Source organism: Platichthys flesus, chromosome 12, assembly GCF_949316205.1.
Source record: "Platichthys flesus chromosome 12, fPlaFle2.1, whole genome shotgun sequence".
Lineage (NCBI taxonomy): Eukaryota > Metazoa > Chordata > Actinopteri > Pleuronectiformes > Pleuronectidae > Platichthys > Platichthys flesus.
This window is the reverse complement of record NC_084956.1, coordinates 9,316,210-9,342,106: the sequence shown is the minus strand read 5'-3', so window position 1 is coordinate 9,342,106 and position 25,897 is coordinate 9,316,210. Positions and strand designations below refer to the sequence as shown.

The 25,897-nt window shown below is 43.6% G+C and overlaps 1 protein-coding gene across 6 annotated transcripts in view; it reads left to right on the top strand.

Annotated features, from left to right (window-relative positions):
• kcnma1a (potassium large conductance calcium-activated channel, subfamily M, alpha member 1a) overlaps positions 1 to 25,897 on the top strand; it is a 132,870-nt gene that overhangs the window by 98,562 nt on the left and 8,411 nt on the right. For 3 of the 6 annotated variants that reach the window (XM_062400900.1, XM_062400898.1, XM_062400897.1), the window contains 6 exons: positions 11,720 to 11,813; positions 16,072 to 16,198; positions 17,349 to 17,573; positions 18,179 to 18,371; positions 21,359 to 21,472; positions 24,630 to 24,760. In XM_062400900.1, coding sequence (XP_062256884.1) covers positions 11,720 to 11,813; positions 16,072 to 16,198; positions 17,349 to 17,573; positions 18,179 to 18,371; positions 21,359 to 21,472; positions 24,630 to 24,760 — 884 coding nt within the window. Of the gene's footprint in view, positions 1 to 9,348; positions 9,697 to 11,719; positions 11,814 to 16,071; positions 16,199 to 17,348; positions 17,574 to 18,178; positions 18,372 to 21,358; positions 21,473 to 22,828; positions 22,913 to 24,629; positions 24,761 to 25,897 lie in introns of all 6 variants that reach the window. The other 3 variants (XM_062400901.1, XM_062400899.1, XM_062400895.1) reach the window with 2 other exon arrangements.

Sequence of the window (25,897 nt, the reverse complement as noted above, 5' to 3'; positions counted from 1 at the left end):
CGAATCGTCCACGAGCACTAGGAGTGTTAATTGTCATAGCAATACATTGCCACTAGATGGTGGTGGCCTGCCAGGGTCATGTCCAATATGACTTAATGAAAATGGTGATGTCTGTAGAGGAAACTCAAATCCCCTGGAACCTGTTCAGCAAGAATGCAAGGACTAAATGTGTTATGAATCAACATTTAATTCAAATCCAAACCTGACTTTACAGTTTGATAAATTCATCATCCTGACTTTATTTAATGATTTTATAGTTTTTTATTATTTATATATAGTTAGGCTTGTGTGAATCTGACATTTCAAGTAAAAACTACTTATGCACTTTGTTTGCTGGAAAGCTCAGGCCATTTCCCCTGCACTCTTGCTGAATAAGGGGGATCTATCCGAACGGTGCTTTCTTCGGGACATCCTCTGGATTCAACAAAGCGCCCTGATAGCTTCTGTTTGAGTCGGTTGTGCTTCAATGGAGTTTAAGAGGTGGTGACCGCTCAAACCCACGCAGACAGTTTATCAGGGCAGCCCTCGTGTTGAATCCTCAAACGGGGAGCGCCCTGAAACGAGCACCTCACAATCCTGTAGGCCGGAATCTGGGTATTTGTGAAGTCAGAAGTCCAAGACATTGTCAGTGTGTCTGTGAGTCTTTGTGTCTGTTGTCCATCGCTCACCCTCCTCGTGTCAGCAATTCACACTGTGCCATACATAAACCGTAGTCCCAGTGCCCCCGTGCGAGAACTCTGAAGTTGAGAAGTTTCAGCATGAACTGAAAGCCTTGCTGCACTTTGTCTGCCATGTCTCCAAAAACTGTTTCATCACTGTGAACAGTTATATCTGTACCTCCCCTTGTTGCTGAGAACTAAAGTCTTTCTGCATGCTCTTATAAGGCACATGTGCATGCTAGAGGATACAACAGTCCCTGATGCCTCCATCCCATGGGTTGTGATCTGCGTTCCCCATTCTTTACTTGGCCAGAGGCTGAGACGTATATCACTTAATTCAGGTTCTTCTTTCCCTGATGTGACTCGGAGTCAAAGATGCTCAGAGTGTCTCTGTAAAGGTGCCAGACATTATTAGTCCGCTGTCTCCTCGCACCTCGGCAATGAGAGAATGGGGACCAGGGACTGTTTCTGCTCAGAGTCACGGGCAATCTAGAGACGCTGCTCTGGGAACTTTCACTCCTGCTCCCCTCGGGGTTTAGGGCTTCACACAACAGCCGCACACACACACACACACACACACACACACACACACACACACACACACACACACACACACACATAGGAAGTAGATGCTTTACAGTATTGTGGCTGCAGGCTAGCTGGTAGTTAAGGACTTCTACAGTGTTACAGTTCTGCAGGCTGCACATCCAATCTCACCGGAACAAGAGCACACAATCTCTGGATCGGCAGCTTTGTAAAGAGACTGCAAAGAAAGTTCAGTGAAACACCTGAGTTCCCAGTGTTGTAGATATGACATGTGGGATTTGGCAAACAAACAATAAAGAACTATCATGAGACCCCCCTTCTAAAAGCAACTGTAACAACTTCTGTAGTTAAAGAGAATAATTCTAATATAGCACTAACATTAACATGGAAAGAACGTCAATGTCACGCTACTCAACTTAATTTACACCTCACAGCAACAAAACAGTATTTGTTTGACCTCATCATTTAAAAGTATGTGGAGAAAATGAGTTGAGGAGTTAAAATTATTATTAATGCAAAACCGTTAAAACATATTTTTTAAATAAAATAAACTGACAACAGCACCTACATTTGTTCACAGTAACACATGAACCTGATTTAGTAATAGAGTGAATGCTAATCTATGATCTCCTTTCTAACATAAGCTAGTAGCAGCAAAAGGAGGAATGTGCTATGTCATCTTCTTTCAAAAGTCACATGGGCTCACTTGAAATTAACTTGGATAATTACTGAATACACAACATGTAAACGATTTAGTGTAGTAACAGTGTTTCTGCACACACGCACATCAGAGTGAAGCTGCCCTCGGGGAGCAGAGCAGTGAAGACGCAGGTCTGACTCGAGCATGAATTGGCAAAGTCTGTAGCCAGTTGAATAGTGTGATGCCTCGGACAGAGCCGCTTCAGCTGCATGCTGGGATACAGGTACGTGATCCACTCGGTCAGCCCAAATGGATAGAGGATGTTCAAATGTATGAAACATTGTATGAGGTTTGCTGCTCAAGACATTGCTCATGCCTCTCTCCCCCGAATGCCTCCCTCCCTCAACCCCCTTTCCTCACCCCTCTTTCCCACTGTTATAGTTTTGCCTTTTGACCTGTTACCGCCTTAGCACACAGCTTGACCCCTAGAGAACCAGTCAAAGTGAAGGAATCAAACTATAAACAGCATTATAACATCACTAAGATGTCCAAATTTGATCAATGAACGGTCGAAGTCTCAAAAAGAAAGTAATTTGACGATTTCCTGAATGAAATTAGATTTTAGATCACTGCACCCAGACTGTGTTGATTCACTTTGGGGCTCAAGCCTGTGGGAGCGGGTGGCTAAGGCTTGCACTTTCTGATGAAGTTACCTTCCGAACTTCCCCTGGATGAATAATTTCTCCTCTTGCCATTAACCTGCTGATTTTCCTCTCCTCTCATCCCAAAACATGACTGTAGCCAAGATGTCCGTCTACAAACGAATGAAACTGGCATGTTGTTTTGATTGCGGCCGTTCAGAGCAAGACTGCTCTTGCATGTCAGGCAGTGTACATAGTAACATGGACACCCTTCAGAGGGCCTACCCACTTTCCTCTGTCTCTGTTCATGATTGCGCAACCACTTTACGTGCCTGTAAGTGACACCGCCCAACACATGCTGTTACGTGTCTGTGGTGTGTGCTCTGTGTGCGCGTCGTGCCATGCAGAGGTACGTGTGTGTCTGTGTGTGTGTGTCCCTGTGATGTTGTCCACGTGGTGTACTCTGTTAACTGTGACTCCGTAGTTGTGGATTATAGGAACTTGTTTGTTATATTCCCGTCCATCAATTATTTTAAGTATACGTTTTTTATCGAGTTGATTCTTACCTACTTGCATCTTTTTTCATCTATCTTTATATCTCTTCATCTATAATCCTTGTCTCTCTATCCCTCTCTCATTATCCCTATTTTGCTAGTAGCTAGTTTGCTTAGTTTAATCTTGAATTCTCTAACTTTATATATTTCTCAAATTTTATATCTATATTTCTATCTCTATATCTCTAATTTTATATCGCGATCTCAATTTTTCTATTTCCTTAATTTTGTATTTCTCCATTTCTTTATATCTCCATGGGTTCATCTATATCGCTACTCTATTTATCTATATATCCAACTCCATTTCTTTATATCTATCTCAATTTATATCTATCTCTATTTCTTCTATATATCTCTATTTCTCTATATCCATATCTTTATTTCTTTATTTCTTTATATCTTTATATCTCTATTTCTAACATCTTTATCTCTTTCTCTATATCTCTATCGTTCTTTATCTATAGCGCTATCTCTAAGTATTTATATCTCAATCTCAATTTATCTATATTTCTATCTCTATCTATTTACCTATCTATCTCTCTATCTCTCTATCTCCATTTCTCATTATCTATAGCTTTCTCTCTATCTCTCTCTCTTTATACCACTTTATTTTATTCACACTTGATTTCTCACCCTTGTGTTGAGTTCTTTCACATTATGATTTGACTGGTCTTATACCCTGAGTGTATTGTGTGTGTGGTGGATCCAGTGGTGATGTGGCTCTGTGGTAATGCTGCTGTACCGTTCAGTACTGTAGGTGTTAGATATGCTGCACCACTCATGCAGTTGTGTGATAGAATTACTATTGGAGAGTTGATTTGTCTTTTAAGGTAAGATATCTGTGTACACAAAAATGGAATATATTCGTCTTTATCTCAAGGTGTTATGTTGCAATTTAATGTTTGTTCGTTTTTTGATGTCTTATATTTTCCTTTGGAGGTATACACCGTTTTCAGTTTGTTCACTTTTCAGTTAAAGCATTTTTTTCATTTTTGAAATTAGTCCTGAACTCTTTGGTCCTATTTTACTTTGATTTTTTTTCTTTTTACCTTTGACTCACTGTAACCTCCCTGAGCTACTGGGCAAGGCTTTTCATTATTACAGTGCACAGTTGAAGATAAGCATCCGTCAAGGGTCGCAGTCATCCAGGTCATCGTATCTGCAGGATTTGCACATGATCACAGGCAACTGGACCTGCTTGTGCTTCTCATCCAAGAGGCTTCTTGATAACTCAGATATCTCAGAACCAACAACTCAACGTGAGAGTCAGACACATTTCAAGGCTGACCAGCAGAGACGTGGACAAAACGAAGGCTCTTGGATATGATTTGAAACATCTCCAAGGAATCACAAGCATGTCCAGTCGCCTGTGTTCTCATGTGCAACTCCTCAAGATGTAAAATAATGTCCTGCTCTGATTGCAGCTTTGATTTTCTTAAGATCAGTCTATTCAACTCTTAATGTTTATAGCCTACACCAGGAGAAAGGAAGTGGATGAGAAGGGTAGAGGAGAAGCTGCAGATAGAGAGATAGAGATTTAGTCAAGCAGGAAAGAGGACAAAAGGTAGATAAGGCAAAAGGAGAGGGGAGAGAAAACTCAAAATGAGAATTATAAAAAAGGTGATGTCGGCTTGATAAAGAAAAGGTAAGAAGAGGACGGCTCCCCTCCTTCTCGTTGTCCTTTTGACTGGATACAAAATACAAAATTGGCCGTCAATTAGACATGGCAGCGGCAGGCCTCACTATCAAAGCGTTGGGTTCAGACATACAGATCTGATTTCCTTCTCAACATTCTCCCACCGTCTGCCGACTCAGCCTAGATTAGTGTCAAACAAGCCATGATGAGTTTGGCTTGGCCTCTTGTAGTTCAGCCTGCGCTGATATCCCCCGATACCAATTACTGGCCATTACATGGTTACTGATCTCACTTCTCCCTCAACCCCCTGTAGGATTTCAGGAAAGCCTCCTCTGACTTGGATTTCCTTCCCTTTTTAACTCTGACTTTGTCTGAACAAAGTGAGTTTATTGAAATAGTGCATTGGGCTTTGTCAGTCAGGGATTGCTGGATTTCCTCTCCCCATTTCCCATCTCCCCCCCCACTCCCACTACACTGAGAGGATAAGACGTCTTTATCCATGATGACTTCATGCTCTTGTACATCCGAGCCAGATTTGTCTGGCCCCTAGTATTTGGATAATTGATTTCTTGGATAGCTCTGTTTAATTTGATGCATCCTGTGATCTGATGCAAGTCACATTGATGCTGCCGAGTGGAATACACTCACCTCTTTAATGGTGACATGAACATAAACCTTGCTATTGCTTCATAGGCTTTAATGATACGGTATTTTAATGAATAACCTCTCAAAGGGTTTAGTGAGTAATGTGGTATTTGATGAAATCAGACAAATTAGCAAATCAGATTAATTCAGTCTTCTGTTGTTCGGGATTATACACATACAGTGATGTTGGAGTTTAGTCAGATGTTGAATTATTGGCGTGAAAAATTAAGACGAGACATAAGCTTGAGTTTTCAGGCAACTTTTGCAGATGAATTCAAGTTCTTTCTATATTTAACCGGGCGTCAAAACTATAGTGAAAGCAACAATTATATTTGCAGATTTAGACAATGTAATTGTGTGATTGGTCTGATTGGTGTGCATGCTAAAGTTCTGAAATATTGTCTCTGCAGTTGTTTTAGCTGAATCATTCATTTATTTTTGGTCTGTATATTAGTTACATGCATTCTTACTTTGTGACCTGGTTGTCACCACAGTCGGGGTTTATATAATCCAGAGGTTGACGCTTCTATAATCGGAGCTATGGACAAGGGTAGGGGGCTCCGAGCTCGGGAGATGCTTTCGGCTATAGTCCACAACCTTCTGGGCTGTGTGTGTGTGTGTGTGTGGGGGTTGTTTTTTTTAGTGTGTGCATGCACGTGCACTTCTAGTGTGTGTAACAACATGCACTTTCTATCTCTTGTGTTTCCGGATGTGTTTGTATCTGCATCTCATTGCCGGGGACCTTATTTGTCCTGACACGGAAATTATGTTTGCATTTTCATTTTCCCAGCCCTGCTGGTCCGTCACCAAACCTGCCCTGACAGATCCTGTCCACCAGGCAGCATGCCCACCCCCCCCACTCCCCCTCCCACTGACACACATACACACCCACACATCCAAACCGCCCCTACTCTCTGTCCAATGCCGCCTCGCTACGCCCCAGATGCTAGCCAGTTAGTCTGCCGCCTCTGCAGTGCGGGCAGATTGCTAGAGACAGATGCCAGGGCCACCTTAGGTCCCTGTTTGAGGATCCGTGTCAGAGGCCAGCCCTGGGCCCTCGCTGTGACCTTTACTGCTGGAAGAGACTATGGAAAAGGGTGGGGAGTGTCAGCAGCTCAGAGCTCAGTTCAAGTCTGCACTCAACCAGTTCTTATATTGGTACCAGTCGTCTGTACCTCCTCAGTCAAGGCCATAAACTGTCATTCAAGGACAAATACTGGAAACCTTAGTTAATCCATTTTAAAAATAAGAAGGGATTTAAATGTGCCGGACATTTTTTTCCTGACTACATGTTGAGATCAAGTTCCTGTGTATTGTGTGTGTGTGTGTGTGTGTTTGCGCAGCGTGTGTGTGCTGTTTGTGTTTTGGACGTCTACAGCCGTGTTGTCTTTGTTTCCCACGCTGACTTCCTCTGTTCTGTCTACAGACGTCAAACAGAAATGCAGAACCTCAAAGCATTTCTTATCAATGACAAATATTGCAATGTCGAATCCGCCATTGAAACTGTGTAACCTCAAATACCAGACCCTTTGACGAAATGTAATAATTAGACTGTCATTCCATCCCATCACAGGTTTAGTACACTTTCCTAAAGGCATGGCTCACACTGAGAGCGGACACTTCATCACATTCACCTGTCTGACACTTTTGTGCCATCAGTGCCATTCTTACATCACCACCACCACCACCGTTACTTTAATCATTTATACCTTTTTTTATTTTTGTCCTCATGATTTTCACTGGTAGCCCTTCATCATAGTTCCATTGGACTCCATGTCCGTCCACTGCTCTTACCGTGATGTCTCTATTCCTAATGTGTCTGTTTCATTACATCCTTACTCCCTCCGTGTGACCTGCCACTTGTCTTTGCATTCTCCTCAGCCAAATATAAGTATAATGGATATGTCAGATCACGTAAGTGTGTTTCTCCGTCCTTCTCCATTCTGCTCCAGCTCTGTGTTTACAGTCTAGACCCCCTTTATATTATCATATGTAACATAACTAGTGCTTTAGTATTCTCTCTGTTGTCCCCTATTCCTTTAGCATGTACTGATGTTGTCTTGTGTCTTAAGACCAAATGTGAAAGTAAAAATAACAAGTAAATATAGTGTTTAACTTATTTATATATATATATTGTTTTGTTTTTTAACTTATAATCATTAAATAATATGGACCCTACTGTATATTGCCAGGCAGTTAAATTAGTCCCATGGTATTTTTTAGAGACTGAGAAAAATCATTTGTGTTTGATAATACCATGTAGTTCCTTGAAAATATTCTTTTTGTATTGTGCTGCATGTAGCAGCAGATGGCGCTACAACACCAGGGAACAGTGGAGGTCAAAAAGAGGCTGGCGTTCGATTCAAAGCCGATTGCAATTTAGGTAATTTTTTGATAAATAATTGTTAAATGCATTTATTTCTCTCTGGTAAAGAATAAATTTACGTTTTTTTTTATTAAATGCTATCCATCACCTTTACCATTTTCTTTGTACATTTTTATGTAATGTTTTTGTTCTTAGAAAAATTAAGACATTTTATTTTGTTTCCTCCATGAAATGGGGACTACGTCTTTAGCACATCTAAAATAAATTGTAGCAATCATAATAGCAGTTTTATTTTTTTTACTGTAGCAACACAACAATGCATGGCCTAAAAAGCGATTTCATGCATTTTCACTGCCGACGAAGAACAAAGCTTGTTCGTGCAGCCGAAAGTCTAAAGGCAAAGCCAGCTCAGCTCACATGCGGAAGAAAACATTTTCAGTTGTTGTTGCTTCTCCTCATCGTCCAGTTTACATTGGGTCATGGCGATCTGATAAGTTTCTTGCATGCTGGACAGCACCGTCATGTGATTAGCATTTCAGGAAGGGACAGTTGCCGTCTGGGTTGTGCAGGATGCACAGTGGACCTGCCAGGGCGGGTGAGTGCTCTCTAACGCTGCACGTGTTTGACAAGGGCCAGATGAATCCAGGAGCTATCGGTGGCGCCCCGTAAATCAAGGAGGCAGCTGACGGCTGGGATAAACGTCTGTTTATCGCCCGGGGCCACACAAGCATGCTCTCTCCTCCAAGCAACCAACCAACCAGCCCTCGACCAAAGGGAGGAAAAGGGCTCCGCCTCTCGCAGTCAACTTTGCAACCAGATATTTTGCTCATCTGCCCCTGTTGTCTTTCTGCAGTGTGCCATGACCCCTTCAATACGTACGGCTTGACTCTGCAGAGGTTGTGTGTATGTCTGTGTGTGTGTGTGTGTGTGTGTGTGTATGTGTTTGAATGGCTGGGTGAACATCAGGTACACCTATGTATTCTCATAATAGACACAGAAGGTTGCCACTGCACAAACTGTGATTACTTTCAAAGTTACACACAAAAAAAAGAATCTACTAAACTGTATTTTTAGATTAAGAATTAAACCGAACCTTCTACACCTAATCCCAAAAATGTATCTGATAAATCTTTAATGTTTGAAGTTTATTTGAATAAGTAATGGTATAAATTATTACTTTTAAATTTGATATTTGCTGAAATGAAAGTACCGAGCTACACGTTCCGCTTGAGATGACACAGGATCTGGTTTGACTGGCTTTAGCCAAGCCGTGTTTCCAGCTTTGTTCTACCACAAAGTGAAGCACAATGGAGAAGTAAAACTGAGAGGCTCCTGATTAATTCATGTTTGTCACAATTGCAAAGTAAATGTCGCCGTGAACATCTTCAGCTAAGAGGGTGAGCCACGTTTCAACAGCAGGTTTAGAAAAATAATAAAAAATGGATTCCTGCTGTTAGGGCATGAATTTTTGAGTTCATGGCCTGAAATGAATCTAAACTGAAATGAGAGAAATTGCTATGTTTTTTTAACAGAAACAGCCATTTCATATTTGTAGTTTATTAAGTAATCATTACATATCTTTTTATTCTAACAATTATGACATAAAAAACAGTGTTTCATTTTGTATAGTGTAACACCTTTTACTTTTTATGAGCACTAATACAGACTTTCTCACACTTTTTATTCTCCATTGTTTGACAGTAATGGATGAAGTTAGACCATCATTTCAAAACCAGTCAGTTAAAACCACCGGCTGCACCCCTGCCTCCATCACCTCAAATGAATTCCTCCCGAACGCCCTGCACCCCAACCAGGACCCCCTGGTCAGGCCGGGCACAATCAACATCCCCCTTGTTAATAACCGTAAAGGAAGCCTGCTCCCCGCGGGGCGAGGGCCGCACCCCTCCAAACTGCGCTTCAGTATCTCAGGCCCGGGAGACGTGACGGCCAGATCCCTGGCTGAGAGTCGGCTGAATCGGGCCCGCAGTCTGCCGGTGAAATACCGCTACCATCCCAGTAATGCCATGCTGCTCAGTCACAGTAGGCACTGTAGGTCGCCCTCTTAGCGGGATGCATCAGTCAGTAACCCCCGCCTGGCCCTTCCCACCATTGTGCCTTGTTTTCTGCATGACGGTTCACTGTGCTGGAGATGCTGCTGTGGTTGCCCCCGCGGCTTTGCACGGATTTTCCTGCTCGTGCGGTGGCTGCTACTGTCTGGGTGACATCCCAACTGGAGGAGGAATAAGACTTGTGAATTAAGTGTGATTCTTATCAATTTGTATTTTTAGACGGGCTGCAGAAATTGTGAGCTTTGGGGATACTGACCTTTGGGGAGAGGAAATAGAATCTTTTAAAGTTTTTAATCTTCCGTTGGAATAGCTTTTATTGCCCATTGACTGGAAAGTATTTAATGTTATTGTTGTGGCTGAAAGGGAGAAACATTACATTTATATCGTTAACACATTAAGTTTAAACCAGGAGAATTCTGTAAAACAATACGGCAGCGAATGCATATTTCTGATGTGGTGTTTTTCAAAGTACATTAGAGAGCGAATTATTTGTAAAGTGGAAAGTGCTCCTGATTTTAACTACTCCGAATGCCCAACTGCAAAAAAGGAAATGTCAGAGAATGACATTTTATTAGAAGGCAAAGTCATATTTCTTATCTTTTATTAGCAGAATTAGGTGACAGCCTAGAAATGGGTGCTCAGACAATAATGAAATTCCACCTGCTTGGAATAGTCAGGGCTTGCGGCGGGCACATTGATTTGCACTAATATCATGCTGTGTTATTGATTCCTAACCAAAGGACTAATACAGGTTTGAAGTGACAGTGCACTTGGCATTTGCAGCTGAGCGGGTGCAGAGTGGATGAGAGCATCTGGGTGCCTGTCTGAACGCTCTTGAAACTCTCAGACACTAGTGAAGATCAGAATACTGTTATAGCTCCGCTGAAATCTTCAGACAGTCGGGCCTGGCCTCACTCAGGGCTTCTCTTTCTTGTCCTCCTCTGTCTGACTGGGACTTAAGCAAAGTTTGGAAAAATAGTGATTTTGCCCCCCCCCTCCTGTTTGTTTCTCAACACGGAAAAAGCTGAGTTGACAGGAAACTGAACTTGGATCTGATCAAAAAAACGGAGCTCTGTTTGTGGCTGCAGCTCCGAGCCCTACAACCACTTAACAGCCAAAGTGTCAAACACAAAAAAGTGGAATATCTCATCTTAAATAAATCATTTATTTTTCACTTTAACTCTTAAAAAAGAAAAAAAAAAAGCCCAGGCCTGACCTTCATCTGCTGGAGGGTGACGAGCAATTACTAGCTGCTTTCATAGTCCACTAACTCATACCCTGTCAGCATCCGTCATGGTGTGTGTGTGTGTGTGTGTGTGTGTGGAGTGCTAAGTGATCCCTCGGCATGGAGGTAGACCTGTAGAAGAGCCATTGTGCGCTTTAGAATGAACTGGAATGATGGGGTGGGCTTTAAGTAGCTACATTTAGAGAAAAGTCAACAACACAAGATCCATCTCCATAACCTTATTTATCCCATTGTCATTGCTTTTGCCCCGCGCACCATTGACAATGACAATCTGTACCATCTCACGGCAATTCATGGTGTAGGTAGAGCATGGTCACTCTGATGCAGACTGCTGGAGGTCCAACCTGCACAGTTCATTGGGTTTGCAGCAGCGGTAGTGTAGCAGTGGAAGCCCTGTTAAAAGTGCACCTATAGCAGAGCCCGAGACATGGGGGTTTTGGGACGTGAGCCCTCCGTGACATTTCCAGGTCGTTAATTGGTTTTTCTCCGTGGTTTTCTCCTGCCTTTCTCAGATTCACCATTGTCCGTTACTAATGCTTTCTCTATACTTTCCCAATTTGACACTGAATTATTAATTTTCCTTTTTTTTTTTTTTTTTTTTTTTACTTCTGTTTGTGTTTTTTTTGGTTTTGTTTTTCTTTGCAATCACTGATTAATTGTTTGATGGCAATTTCTTCTTTTTAAATGTCAGGTCCAGCACTCTTTCCCCCCCCCGAGCGTCTGTCTCTGCTCTGACATCCTGTGCTTGTGTTTGCAGTTGAAGACGAGCACCCGTCGACGCTCTCGCCCAAAAAAAAGCAGCGCAACGGAGGGATGAGAAACTCGCCCAACTGCTCGCCCAAGATGATGAGGTAAGCGACGCCCATTTATCTCCATCCGTCTCTCAAACGGGGAGTGAGAGGGAGTCAGATAACGGAGGAGAGGACGGAGGGAGTGCATGCGTGCTACAGATACTTTGGCGATGGATGCGGCTGATGGTGTGGCGGTGGGTGGGAGCTTTTGGATGGAAGGAATGGGGGGGATGGGGGGCAAATTAAGGATGGCAGAGGAAGGAGGCATGAGGAAGTCTGCGAGAGGGAGGAGAAGTGCCCTGTTATGCTCTGGCTGTTGAGGATGGCATGCTGTCAGCTGTTAATGACGGAGCTGAAATAATATTTCTGCCATGAAAAGCGGCTGTGAGGAGCTGTTTGAAAAACTCCTCTGGCTCTAAAGTCCCAGCTGTCACCTCCTCCGGTCTGGTCCACATGTACTCCTTAAACAATGCTGGCACTAATGACACCGGCAACCAATCAGAGGGACCTGCACGGTGACTTTGCCCTCAGGCGCCTCCTCTATTGTGGAAACCCCTGTGAGTACTGTTTCCGGTACTTAAGGCCATATGTGAGATGTATCATCACAATCAAATATGAATTCAAATATTACCTTCCTTTTATGCTGTCCCGTGGAATTAAATTGGCGTTAATTGATTTTGAAGGATAAAACGGGGCTAGTGTTTTCTCTCTTTTTTTTTTTTTTTGTGCTCCTCCGCCTCAGAGGCATGGGTTAGCAACACGACAGTGTGGAAAAGGCAGGGGAGGCCGCGGCTTGCACGTCGGGACGGCGGTGAAGATCTAACAGGACAGGAACACTCATCGCTGCACCGCCTGTCTCCTAATGAGGCTGAGTGTTATGGTCATCACCTTCACGACTCCACGTGAGGAAAAAACATCTGGAGAGAACTGTGCCGAGAGCGCGAAGTGTGCGGGAAAATAAATTGTGTTTTCTGTGTGGAATTTAAAAAAATCCCTGAAGGCCTAAACAAAAAGATTGCATTGCCAGGATGTTTAAAATCTGCAACAAAGTGGAAAGTACAAATATACTTTGAGTCCTATCATTGATTTCTGAATTATGTTCTTGTTGTTACTTGTTATTTGTGCCGCGGTTTGTTTTCCTTACATTCTAGCAGAGGTCTTTGTATGTTGCTTCTGCGAGTTTCCCTGAGGCAGCGATTCCTCCTATGTGATTTTGTCCAGCACTTGTCAGCCTCCCCCTCGGTTCTCCACACACACACACACACACACACAAAAAAGCACTTAATAAGCCTTCACACTTGCCAAACCATTAGCCCAACACAGAGTCATACCCTTCAGTCTAGTTTGCAACAGAGCATCATTTTTCGATGCCCTTGCTCAGAGGGAGAAAACGACCACAGAGGCAACGAGACGTTGGCGTATTTCCAGCTAACTGCTTGTTTAAGAGGCTGTTTAGTTTGCCTAACTTAAAGCACAAAAAGCTTTTCTTCTCTTCCCTTTTTTTTTTGTTTTTTTTCTTCGTCTTGCTCGCGAGACGGTCCCCCTCTGCCGTGTAATATATGCATCTCCGCTTTGATCTCGCAGTGCTAATAATTCTTGAGAGTTATTTACTCAGTTTTTGAAAACGCTTCAAAGCGGTGTCAAAGTTTTTTCTGCTTTAGGGCTGCTTCTGTATTCTGCTGGCTCTTGGGTGCTGGGGGATGACAGGTCCTCTGTTATAGGTGTAGATTTTTTTTTGTATTCTCCGAGTCTTAGCCTTCAGCAAAACATCAAATTACCCATCACAGTCCACAGCCGCCCCCCTCCTCCCATTCGCAGCTGCCCCCGCCAACACATAACACCATATATATTAAACAGTTGTTCTTTACAAGGTGTGTTTTATGCACAATGAAAAGTGATTGTTTGAGGTAGCCTTAGGGATACTTTATTCTACAAGCAAGGCGGGGGGAAAACACAGTAGAGAGCTAGAGAGCGAGCGAGAGAGCGAGCATACGTATCAAGTATGATTTTTACAGGACTCGCAGCCTAAAGGCCTTTGTAAATAAATAATGATCAACAGATTGGCTGTGGGCTTTTGAAAAGCATGCCTTTGTCAGTTTGCATGATGGGGGAAATTTTCAAAGCAAGAGGCTGCCTTCGTAGTCTGGCAGAGAGGGATTGGGGGAGCACGCCCATCCCCAGCTTGTGACTGCAGAGTGATACACTGGAATAACTCAACTCTGTTTGAAATATGTACTGAGGGAGGGGGGGAGGAAGAAAGAGAGGGGGGGGGGGGGGACACTGGAGTTAGACATGCTGTAAGGGAAATATTTGTCCTATATAAAAGTGCATCTGATAAATTTCTTTGTTTTACCCAGGGAAAATGTTTGCTTTACAAACCAATATACTGTAAATTCATTATAAACAGAAATGTAGTTGATGCGTTTTGGAGGGGGGGACTTTCCTTTTAAGAAATTCCAAATGAATTAAATGCAAAAAGTGTATTTTGTAATCTATTTAAATCTATTAATGCAGTTTATTGAAATGTCAAAGGTGACATTGAATCACATGTTGCATCCTGACCCATATCCTCAGCACGGTGGTGTTATTAGTTTCCCGGTCTCCTGTCCGACATGTCACCCTCCTAACGAACCGCGTCTCCACCGCGCCACTGACAACATGTCCTCAAACCCTTTTGACGGGTCATGACTGACGACAGGCGTCCAATCGCTGGAGGTATCATCCGCAGCTGACATCCCTTGGGCGTGGCACTGTGGCACGGGCGTCATGTCTGCTCTCCCCGAGCCCCGTGGTAGGTTCAACCCGAGGCAGGGAGAAGGCAGAGGGAGGAGGAGGAGGAGGAGGAGGTGTGTGCGGAGCCGGTGACAGGCTGCCAGTCACGCCGCTGACAGCTCTGTGAAAGATAGCTGTCTTGGCAGAGAGAGGTGGAGCGGCAGCCCGCCTGCATGCGCCAGTCAGCCCCGGTGTGGAGGCGAGCGGAGCCGAGCAGATTGAAGTGACGGGGGGGGGGCTCCATGGAGTTGATTGGCGCAAACACGCAGCTCTGGATGAAAGATTCAGGCTGAGTGTAAAAAACACTAAATGCTGTCAGTGTTATTATCACCTGCACTAACTGATAGAGGGAAGAGGGGGAAAGAGAGGTGGTGAGACGGTGGCTAATTGACAGGTTCTTTTTTAAATAACTTTTACTTTTCCCTGCGATGGCGTGCAACCCAAACGCCGGCTGAAGGAAGAGACGGCATCAAAGCGTTGTCAGTGAATGACAGTGTTGATAGACGATGGAGGGAGTGATACTGAGAGAGATGTATGTCAAATTTTCGAGATGCTTTCTCCCATTTTACTCAAGCGTCTGTCTCCTTGTGCATCTCTGTTTCTTCCGAGATGGTGCAGCGCTGCCTTAACCAAGGATTTCATTATTTGGGGTTGAACTGTAAATAAGTTACGTTTGCATCCCAGCTGAACCAACAATATGGTTATTGTGAAGCAGCGGTAAAAATATAAAAAAAAACCTGCAGTGTCTTTTGACTCAGTGGGATTGGGTGAGATATTCTGGGTTTTGCCTTTAGAGGAACTGTGAGAACACGTCTCGTAGGATAAGTGCAAGAACAAGAGAGGCAGCAGAGCAGGGCTGACAGGAGCCCTTTCGTGGTCAGTGTTACACCGGATAAAACTCAGCAGCCCACTGCTGTGGATTAGTCTGTTTGGTTGTGACACGCTGCTGAAACATTAATGTCCATCAGTTGTGGAAGGCAAAATGTGATTGGGCAAATTCCTGAAATATTTAAAGCGTGCGCCTGTTGGAGCGTTTACTATTTGCTCGGCATGGCGTCGAGAACTGGAGGAGAGGGTAAGAGCTGGTAATTGGCCTTGTGTTGTCATGCCATTCAGTCAGTAGCATTCAAGTCTCCACTCGACTTGCTGTTCTCCTCCGCACCACTGCAGGCACCAGGGTCAGTTTTCTGATGGCGCAGGCATCAAGGACGAGAGGGAACGAGGACGAGGAACGATGTGTTAGTTATGGGATGTACAATATTATCGCATTGAAGTAAAAAAGCACGTGCACTTTAAATGTCTAAGCTGAGTTTTAAAGCTTGTAGCTTTTTATGTGTTTTTTGATAAAGTGTCTTGTTTTGTTTTTAAATGTGAACTGCACCTTGATCTGTGCAGTCCGGCATTTCACAGTTGAAGCGATGAATAAAGCTAACTCTTAATCTGATCTGACTTCACTGTGTGTATCTCAAAACAACTCCAGGTGGTTTTGCCGGTTCGACCACGAGGCCGCAGTCATTTCACAAAAATTTTTATTTTGTCTCCTCAGTCGACACGACCCACTTCTGATTCCTGGAAACGACCAAATCGAGAACATGGACATGAACGTGAAGAGGTATGATTCGACAGGGATGTTTCACTGGTGCCCTTCTAAGGAGATCGAAAAAGTCATCCTGGTGAGTTGGGGGGCAAGAGCTTTGTGAGTGCAATGCAATAAAGAAATGTAAAAAAATTACACAATAACAACAACAACAGCAGAACTGAAGTTAAAGTAAGTGATGTTCAGGAGCAAAGGTTTCCCCTCGATGCTTTAGCAACACAGTCACATGCTAATATGTACTGACATTTCTCTCAATGCCTCTCTGTTGTTTCAAGGTGAGTTTATTGTTTTTTATATGTATACATCCTCCAAAGATCTGTGAACAGCATCTCAGCTCCTCTCCACGCATGGGTTTGCTCTGATGCTTTTGCGACGCAGTTTGTAAGCATTTAGGTTGAGGGTGATGGGTTTGGCGTCCAAATCAAATGAAATTATCTTTATAGCTGAGATTTAGGGAATTTGTGGTTTTTTCTCAGACCAATAAAGCAGTTAGACATTTACTCCTGAAAGATTTCATTCAGGATTTGTTCTAATTTAATAGGAGGGAGAAGAATATTCCTGGAAGAGTGTAATATTCAAATATGTTTCAATCCACTAGATCAAATAGATGCTCCTAGTTTAACCTCATGTTTCCGGGCAACAAAGACACAGTTTAAGATGAAACTGGCTGAGTTTAGTTTTCTTAACAAACCGGCAGTGAAATGCACATCAAGCTGCTGCGACAGATCTTAAAAGCAGAAGATTTGCGTTGTTCTCTTACGACATTAAGGAGCTTTGTTTATGCGTTTCTGTTTTATGACAGGGTGCTTGCATATATAGATACATACAGAGTGTATGTGCCTAAAATCTTACAAACTGCATTTTTAAGCCAAATGCCCTTTGATAAAAAAATCGCATTTTTGTTTTGCTGTGTGAATTTTCTGATTATCCAATAAACTGCTTATAAACAGAATAGTAGTTAACCAAATCTTTGTTGATGTTAATGTTGCAGCCTGTAAATAGATGCTTTTTTAAAGAAGAACTATCATGTATGTTTCAGCTTGGTTAACAAACTATTTAATGTGGGTTTATAACAGTTTATAACAGACTTTTAAATGCTGTTGGTTTGGTTCCTCATGCACACTGCCCGCTTTTCTGTCAACAGCATTCATTTCTTTTCTGTGTCTCTTACTCCTCTGCTTGCACTCCCACTCATCCCTCCCTCTCTTTCTCCTCGTTCCCTGCAGACCCGGAGTGAAGCCTCCATGACGGTGCTGAGCGGCCATGTAGTGGTCTGTATATTTGGGGATGTCACGTCCGCCTTGGTGGGGCTGCGAAACTTGGTGATGCCTTTAAGAGCCAGTAACTTCCATTACCACGAGCTGAAGCCCATAGTGTTTGTGGGCTCGCTGGATTACCTGCGAAGAGAGTGGGAAACTTTACACAACTTCCCCAAGGTCTCCATCTTACCTGTGAGTGCACCAGTGCCCCGCCACGGGAGATGAATCTGAAACCCAGAGTCTGTGGTTGTGTGTGCGTGTGACTGACGTTTTGAGTTACGTGCACGGTGAATTCCTGAGAGGCATTGTCAGCTTGATGTGATCACACATTACTCAATTGAATGATCACTCTCTGTGAGCTCAGTCAGCCCCCCCACCACACCCCGCCCTCTTCTTCATTTTACCAGAGCAGTGACGCATCCTGTATATCCAAGATGGAGTTTATGTGTTGCAGCTGCAGTGCCCATCACAGATGGCGTGGCTCGCCGCCTTAGAGCTTGTTAGGCCTGACTTGACTGATGATCAGAGGAGAATCCCAAACGCAGCCCTCAGCGCAGGCTAGCCTTTAGATTAGTCCGTGTCTCTGATCCTCCAGTGCCCGGTTAGATCAGTGGAATGTCATCGCCTCGAAACAAGAATACTTGTTTACTAATTTCCCAAAGCTCCACTCTGCCCCCTTCTTAAATTTGTTTTTCTGTCCCCCATGTCTGTCTCTTCTCCTCTCCCCCTCATTTTTGCTTCCTCCTCTTCTGCCTCGCTCTCTCCCTCTCTCCCTCTCTGTTCTCCTCACCCTGAAGGGTACACCATTAAGTCGGGCGGATTTAAGGGCTGTCAACATCAACCTCTGCGACATGTGTGTAATCCTGTCAGCCAATCAGAACAATATCGAAGACGCCTCACTGCAGGATAAGGAATGCATCTTGGCATCGCTCAACATCAAATCTATGCAGTTTGATGACAGCATCGGGGTCTTACAGGCTAATTCCCAAGGTAAGGAGCGTCCTATTGGACTGCATGTGCACGGCTGCCCTGAGGGGACAGGTTGTGGCAGGGAGAGGGGACGCTATTCAAAGATGGGAAAAGATGACAGGAAAAAGGGGAGGGTGAGCAGAGGGAGAGGGGAATGGAGTTTGTCATGCACAGTCTGCTTAGTGTCCTTAATTGAAATTCAAGTTGGTTGTAAATGGCATCTATAAACAGACTTAACTGTAGCTCCTGACGACTGTGTTGATTGTTCCATCAAGCCGTTGAAGAGTGTTTACTCCATATCAACTTCTGCTGATTTCAGTGGCGTCCCTGGTAATTACATGCTGCTCCTTGTCCTTGATAATACTTTATAATGATGTAATCAACGTGACTGTGTCACTTGATGTTGTTCCCCCTGATCTGGTGTCTGGTGGATCGTCTGGAACAGATTGTTGATGTTTGCAGACAAACACACGAACCTGGCATCCCATCAGGCCTCATCATCATTAAGCAGCCAGTACAAATCACCAGGCAGGCCAATTCAGCTGCTCCTCATTAGTCACAACAAAACAGTGACACAGGCGTGCGCACACCTTCGTGTTCGGATGTGTGTTCGTCCGCACGCATCGCACACAAGCAGTCACTCATGCCAACGCAATCTATCCACGCACACACCCACAAACAGGTAATCCTCAGTTTATGATTAGCCTGAAAGGCATGACAAGCCTGGAGCTCAGTACTATTTAGAGCCACCACAGTGAATGTTGTAAATACAAATCAAAGTTGAAGGTCCAAGAGGCCATTATTTTTTAGTGCAGAGCACTTCCACATGTTTTAGGAGAATGCCAATGCTGTTATTTCTCCAGCCTTGAGTGAGTGATGTGCTGTCGATAGTGGTGCCACTGAGGAACAATAAGCAGGGGTAAATCCGAGAGCATGCCGCTCCTGGGAGCCGTATCCACAGAAAGCCACCTCGATATGAAGCCCACTTGCCTATATCCTCTCCCAGGGTCGATGGATGGAGCCTATTGTCATCAATAATTGGGTCTTACATCAACCAACCATTTCAGTGATAAATACTTCACTTTAGAAAGCACACACACACTCCACGGTGACATGCAATCATGCATACACAAGGAAACACACACACATACCCAGACGCTGCTATTGTATCATAGGTATTGCTTCTGGGATTCCTTCCTCCCTGAATGCTCCAATTCAGACGCTGTCGGTGGAATTTAAAACAAGAAGGTGCAAATGAATAAATAAACATGCACTTTCCTGGGGGAGAGCTTCTCACGGCTGCTGTAGCATGTAGTCAACCACAGAGCATAGCTGTGCCCAGGGGGCTACAGGGATAAGGGGGTACGTAACCCAGATCTCACATGTCTGTTGTGCATTGTAGTCGGTAGACAAGGTTAGAGCCTCACAGGGGCAACAGCCAGAGGAGGAGACATGGTGTGTGTGATCAGGCTGCTTTTCAAACGCCGGCTGGTGTCTGGGCAGGGAATGTTTTTTTTATCAAATGTTACCGTGCAAACTGACTGTAAGGAAATTGATAAAAGAATAGAAGACTTAAGTATATACAAATATTAAAAGTATTTTATTTGCAATAGGTGTGGATTTTAATTCCTACATGAATTCACTAATACAGGATTACGATGATCGCTGAGATAAACCCATCTCGGCTATGAGGCGTTTTAACGCTCTGGTTCTGTTCCAGAGAGACACACAGCCTTCTGTTTGCAGCTCACACTGCAGCTTCCTGAGCTGTTTGTAAGCTAACAGGTTTTGAAAGCAGCTCAGCAGCAGGCCTCATGTATCCCTCTTCTCACCAACAATCACTTTCTGCTGTACACCCGGCGCAGAATGGAAACGGCTCCTCTACAGCTTTGTGCTGTCTTCGTGTTCACTATGATACAATAAGAGCAGTGTTTTTAGAGGCAGTATCCCACAAAAAAACACACAAAAAAAAACCTTGCTGTCACTCTCCGGTGGAGTGAACCTCATCCTTTATGGACATCGACAAAATGATGTTTTCACTGTCTGAGCTCGAGCTCCCTGGTCGACTCAAAATGTCAAACCTCCGCTATCTCCAAGTTCAATAATTGGTATAACAAGAGTAATGATTATCCATGCCTCAGTTCAGTGTGTGCTTCCTGCTGTGCACTAAACTATTTGGTGTCTTCTCGGTTGCAAAGGGCTGGAAGAGCTCTTTTGTAATGTAACCGGCTCATAGTGTGTGAGTGCGTGTGTGTGTGTGTGTGTGTGTGTTTTCTGTCAAGAAACACTCACACACACTCATTGGAAAAATGTGCAATCCTTTTAAAAACTTTGTGACCTGAATATATTCCCTGCATTATGTTTCCTTGGTGGTGGCACTATAAGCTGGCATTTTGCTGTAGTCAGCACTAAATGATGGATGTCAAAACACAGGTGATGCATTATGCATATAGCATTACAGATTTAAGGTGTTTACTTGTCACTTTGAGGAAATGCAAAAAAATGTGAAGTCATGTGAATTCATAGTCCTGTCACTTGCACTTGCGCCTCGTGGTTCTGAGCCACGCCATTTCCGATAAAAGGTTTTCAGGATCCACTTCACCAATTTTATCGGAACAAAATGAACAACATACAAAATTTATGTCGGGCCCGGTGATGGAGGGACGTGAATGCTAAATATGTCTTAGCTGACCCCTAAAAGCACAGTGTCCATATTGCAAATTTCCTAGACGGCCCCTTGTTCACTCAGCCTTCACCTCCATTTTCCCCTTTTTTTTTGTCAATCCACACATTTGAATGACACAGAAAGCGCACATCAACAACTTCCTGCTGAGTGAGCTGACATGCACTATGTATAATGGTGTTGATACAGAGTGCCAGGTTACCTCCTCATGCTTATGATACCTACATGAGAGGCTCTTTTTTTTTTTTTTGCTTGGACAGGGTTTTTCTCCCTGATGTCTCTTTCTGTGTTATTTACTCATGTCTTCTATTGACCTGTATTCCAGGTTTCACGCCTCCAGGAATGGACCGGTCATCTCCAGACAGCAGTCCAGTACATGGCTTCGTGCGTCAGGCTTCCGTCACCACCGGATCCAACATCCCCATCATCACAGAACTAGGTTAAAGCCGCTTCCAACCATCTTTACAGTGCAAAATGTCGCATGCCACACACCCAATAACCTCAGATCAACTCATTTGCTCATTCACAGACATAGACACAAAGAACTGATAACCCCAAGGCTTCCACTTCATGCCCTACCAAAAGTTCCAACTCATTCGAGGTCGAGCGGACTCAGGAATGCTAGGTGTGGAATTTTTGTTCACTTTTTTGTTGTCTGTAGATTTGCCCAACTCAAGTTCTTATTCGTAAGTGAATCATTGGATCGGGCTAGTCAATTTCTTGACCACTTTTTGGGTCGAGTGGTGATAATGTTAGCGGCAAACAGAGGAAGATGTCTCTGCTCCTCGGGACATTGTGGACCTCTGATGTTGGACAGGCGGTTTTAGGACGATAGCTTCATCCTCCCGCAATTTGTCCACTAATGCACGGGAGCAACTTCAGCCTGATGGAGAGGGTGAGAGAGGGAGAACAGGGAAGAGAGTGAAAAGGTTGAGGAGATGAAAAAAAAAAACTGCCTTGGTTGCAAAATGGGTCCATTTATTAATAACAATGGCAGTGGCTGTATTCCCACTGGTGCTGGGGACTCATGAAACTTTCAGATCTCTGAGGGGCCTTCTAAAGCACCAGAGACTGGCTACTCTGTCTCCCCTGACCCAATTAGGGAGCAATGGACCATGAGCCCGGCTAAGAAAAAGACCAGAAAGAGAAAGGAGCTACTTAATGTTACTTGTAACCGGGCCAGCCATTACCTGCAGCGAGGCTCTCCCTATTAGGCCGCCAACTGCATATACGCAACCATCGGAACTATAGATGCTATCCAGATTTCGTGTCCTCAGCGGCTCGGAAGTTGCGGCATTGTGCCTCCGCGTGCTCTCGGCTAACGAATTTCACGGCTAGCTGTGATAGCATTGTCCCTCAGTGCGGGAAGGAGGGAGCGCACGCTGGGGAGAGGGAGTCTGCACGTCTCACCGGGACCACATTCTGTAATTACATTGTCATATGTTCGGTTCCCGGTGCCAGGGGCAGATTAGAGTCGAGTTGCACCACGAAAACACCTCATCTGAGTTGCGTGATCAATTCTGTTTGCGTCGAGTGTAAAGTAGGTGTGTGTATGGATAAGACCTTGTTTATCCCTTTCCACTGACTTACCATGAAATAATTTATTGTCGCTGTTGTGGTGCACACCGCCGCGGCAGCTCCGGCTTTGTGCGCTCTAATCCACGGCGCCTCACTTTTGGACGCAGGTTGTAGGTTGAGACGAGCGAAAACGCCTTTATCGCGCTCTCTCGGAAAACTGTTTCAATAACGACACCATATCTCCTCCCTCTCTCCGCACCTGTCTCATCGCCATTAGCTAAACCTGGCAAACCACTGCCATTGGTTTCACTCAGACAGGAAAAAGAGAGTGGAACCAACATACAAATGATAACAGAGCTGGGTGAGCCGAGCCTTTGTCCTCCGCTGCCGCTCGCTCGCTCCACCGCTCCGCTCCTCATCAGCTTGTCTTGATTTATCCGGCTGCAGTCAAGGCCCTAGCTGCTCCCATGGCTTCACTTTGAACACATATTTTTTTTATTCTTCGCTCTGGTTGAAATTGACTGTCTTGTTTTGGCCCCCCTTTTTTTTTTTGTAATGATTTCTTTCTTTTCTTTTTGGGGTGTTTCTTTTTTTTCCTCCAGTTGCGTTTGCAGAGCATCGCCAGGCTTTGATCACGCTCGGTCTGTCCTCGTGGCTGTTTTCATAGTAACCCACCCGCCCCTCCATCCATATCCCTCCTCCAGACACACATAGACACACACACACACACACATATACACATCCACCACCACCACCCCCCCCCTTTCTTGCCCGGGCCTGTTTGCATCAGCCCCTTGTCTCTTTGACTGACATTTCTGTTCCACAGCGCCCAGGAAGCCTGGGAAGAAATCAGATTTCAAAAACAAAAAACTTAAGATCAAACAATCTTTTAAGCTGTTTATTTATTTGTTTTTTAAAATTCATATTCCAGTTTTTTTTTTAGTTTTTTTTGTTTTTGTCTTCTCCAGACCATGTCTCTGAAGCTCAGATATCGTTGGAGTCAAACAAAAACTTGCGTGATGCTCGTATTTTCAAAGTAACAATGGTTCATAGACCCTTCAGTGCCCGCTGCTGCCAGAAATCCAGTCCGAGGAAAAAGACGCACACTATAGGGAGCACTTAAGGTTTTTTATTCCACCAATTACGCCACAGACGAAAGAGAGAGAGACATCCTTGTTATTTCACTTTTAGGTCTTTTAGCAGACCTGATATATTATTAATCGTGAGATAGAGAAGTGTGTTGTTACCTGGCTTTAATTTGACTTTCAGGGGACAGGTAAATATTTCTCTCAAGGTGATGATGTGGAATAAAACACATCCATCAAGGAAACCTCAGAAAGACATAGCATGACTTTATAAGTGCATGGTTTTCTCAAGTAGCCATTGTTGAAGTCCCACTTAGTATGTAGTATTAAAATGTTACAGTTTAATCAAGCAACACAGTCATTATTTTATATACATAGCAATATATCACCTATTTTTTATTGCAGTTATTTAACAAAAAGATCGAAATACTTTTAAGACCGAGACTTCTACAATGGTTACCACTATGTATGCATATTATATTGAAATACTTTCTTCTGAAATTGTGGTTTGTCGTAATGTATGAAATGCTTCCTGCATGTGGATTTAATATTCTGAATACCTTTATAATCCTTAAAAAGTCCAAAAATACTTTTTTTCACATTCCAAACAATGAAACAGTATGTGGACAGAAACTTACAGATAATGAGAAGTTTATGTTTGAACTGGTGATTCATTGAAACTGTGTTTTAGGGTGAAAATGTGTCAATTGTTTGGATAAGAAATGAAGTTCCTGTAGAAGCAAAATATAATGTGCATCTAATGTGACATTATATTCGCAGCTAGAACCCTGGATTCAGCACCTTACATACCTGAGACTCGTCTGTACGTTGCCATAATATATCCAAATTTTAACACGAGCAAAATAAAAAAATAAAAACAAAAGAAGTATACATCGCTGATCTCTCAGGTGTGTTGGTGTCTGCGTGTGTGTGTTTGGCTGCTGCCTCTTCACAGCGCCCGTCTCTAACTCCGCTGTGTTCCCCCTCTCTCAGTGAACGACTCAAACGTTCAGTTCCTGGACCAAGATGATGATGATGACCCAGACACAGAGCTGTACCTCACTCAGCCCTTCGCCTGCGGCACAGCCTTCGCTGTCAGTGTGCTCGACTCCCTGATGAGCGCTGTGAGTTCACCAGCACGCTGTGTCGGGAGTGTTTCTCTCAAACCTCAAAGACGCTTCCTTGGAATCACACATTTCACCACACACATTGTTGTTTCCTGATTATAACTTCATAATCGGGCATATTTCTATTCAAATGATACAAGGGTATTATTGGGTGTGTGGAAAAAAGTAAAAAAAAAAGTAGAGTGGCGTTTCGAACAAAGTACATTGAGAAGCTGTGCCCGTCGGGTAACAATTGCATGTTGTTGCACTTCTAGAAACAGGAGGATGAAGGGAGAAGGTGAGCAACTTCGAAGTAAGAGTCTCAATAGAGGGACCTGAGAAAAGTTTAGAAGCTGATAAAAACCCCAAAATGTAGTTTCTTTCAGTTTTTTTACTCCATCATGGTGGTCATGTTAATTCTATTAAATACGCAATTCAGTTATTTCAGATGTAGTTGGAGCTTTTATTTTCAAATACTCAAGTTTATGGTAACGGAGACTATTTTCTTATTCACCCCTGCCAAGGAGGTTGTGTTTCTTCTGAGTTTGATTGTCTGCTAGTTAGCACGAAGCTTGGTGGAAGGATATAGTACGAGTCAGGGAAGAAACCATTCAATTCTGGTGCGGATCGTGGGGCGGATCGAGGACTTTTTCTTTACACTTTCTTTAACATTGTGAGAATGTTAATTTCCACAATTATTTTGATTTCTCAGAATAGTTCTTGAGTCTTGATCTCTTCGGATGTACATAATCTCTGTGAGTGTGTGTGATTGCGGTTCACATTAGGTTTGATCTTAGCCCTAAATACTCATGTTTAAAGTAACAGAGAATATTTTACAAGACATAAGAACTTACCCTTAGTGTAAAAAAATCTATTATAATGGGCGGAGTCGACGCAGAACTTGGTTAAATAAAAACACGTACCTGCCAGCTCCACCGTCATTAAAAGATAGATTGTTGGCATCACCCCTCATCTATAAGTGTTATGGATTCACCTCTGAGAGACACATCAGGTCTTTTAAAGGGAGTGACTATTGAGAGTTAGCATAATAGCGACAGCACAATCTAGAACAGGCCAAAGAATCGCTCTTCTTCTGACAACAGCGGAAATAAGACAAAAGAGTCGGTAGGAAGAGAGAGAAATGAAATCCCTCTC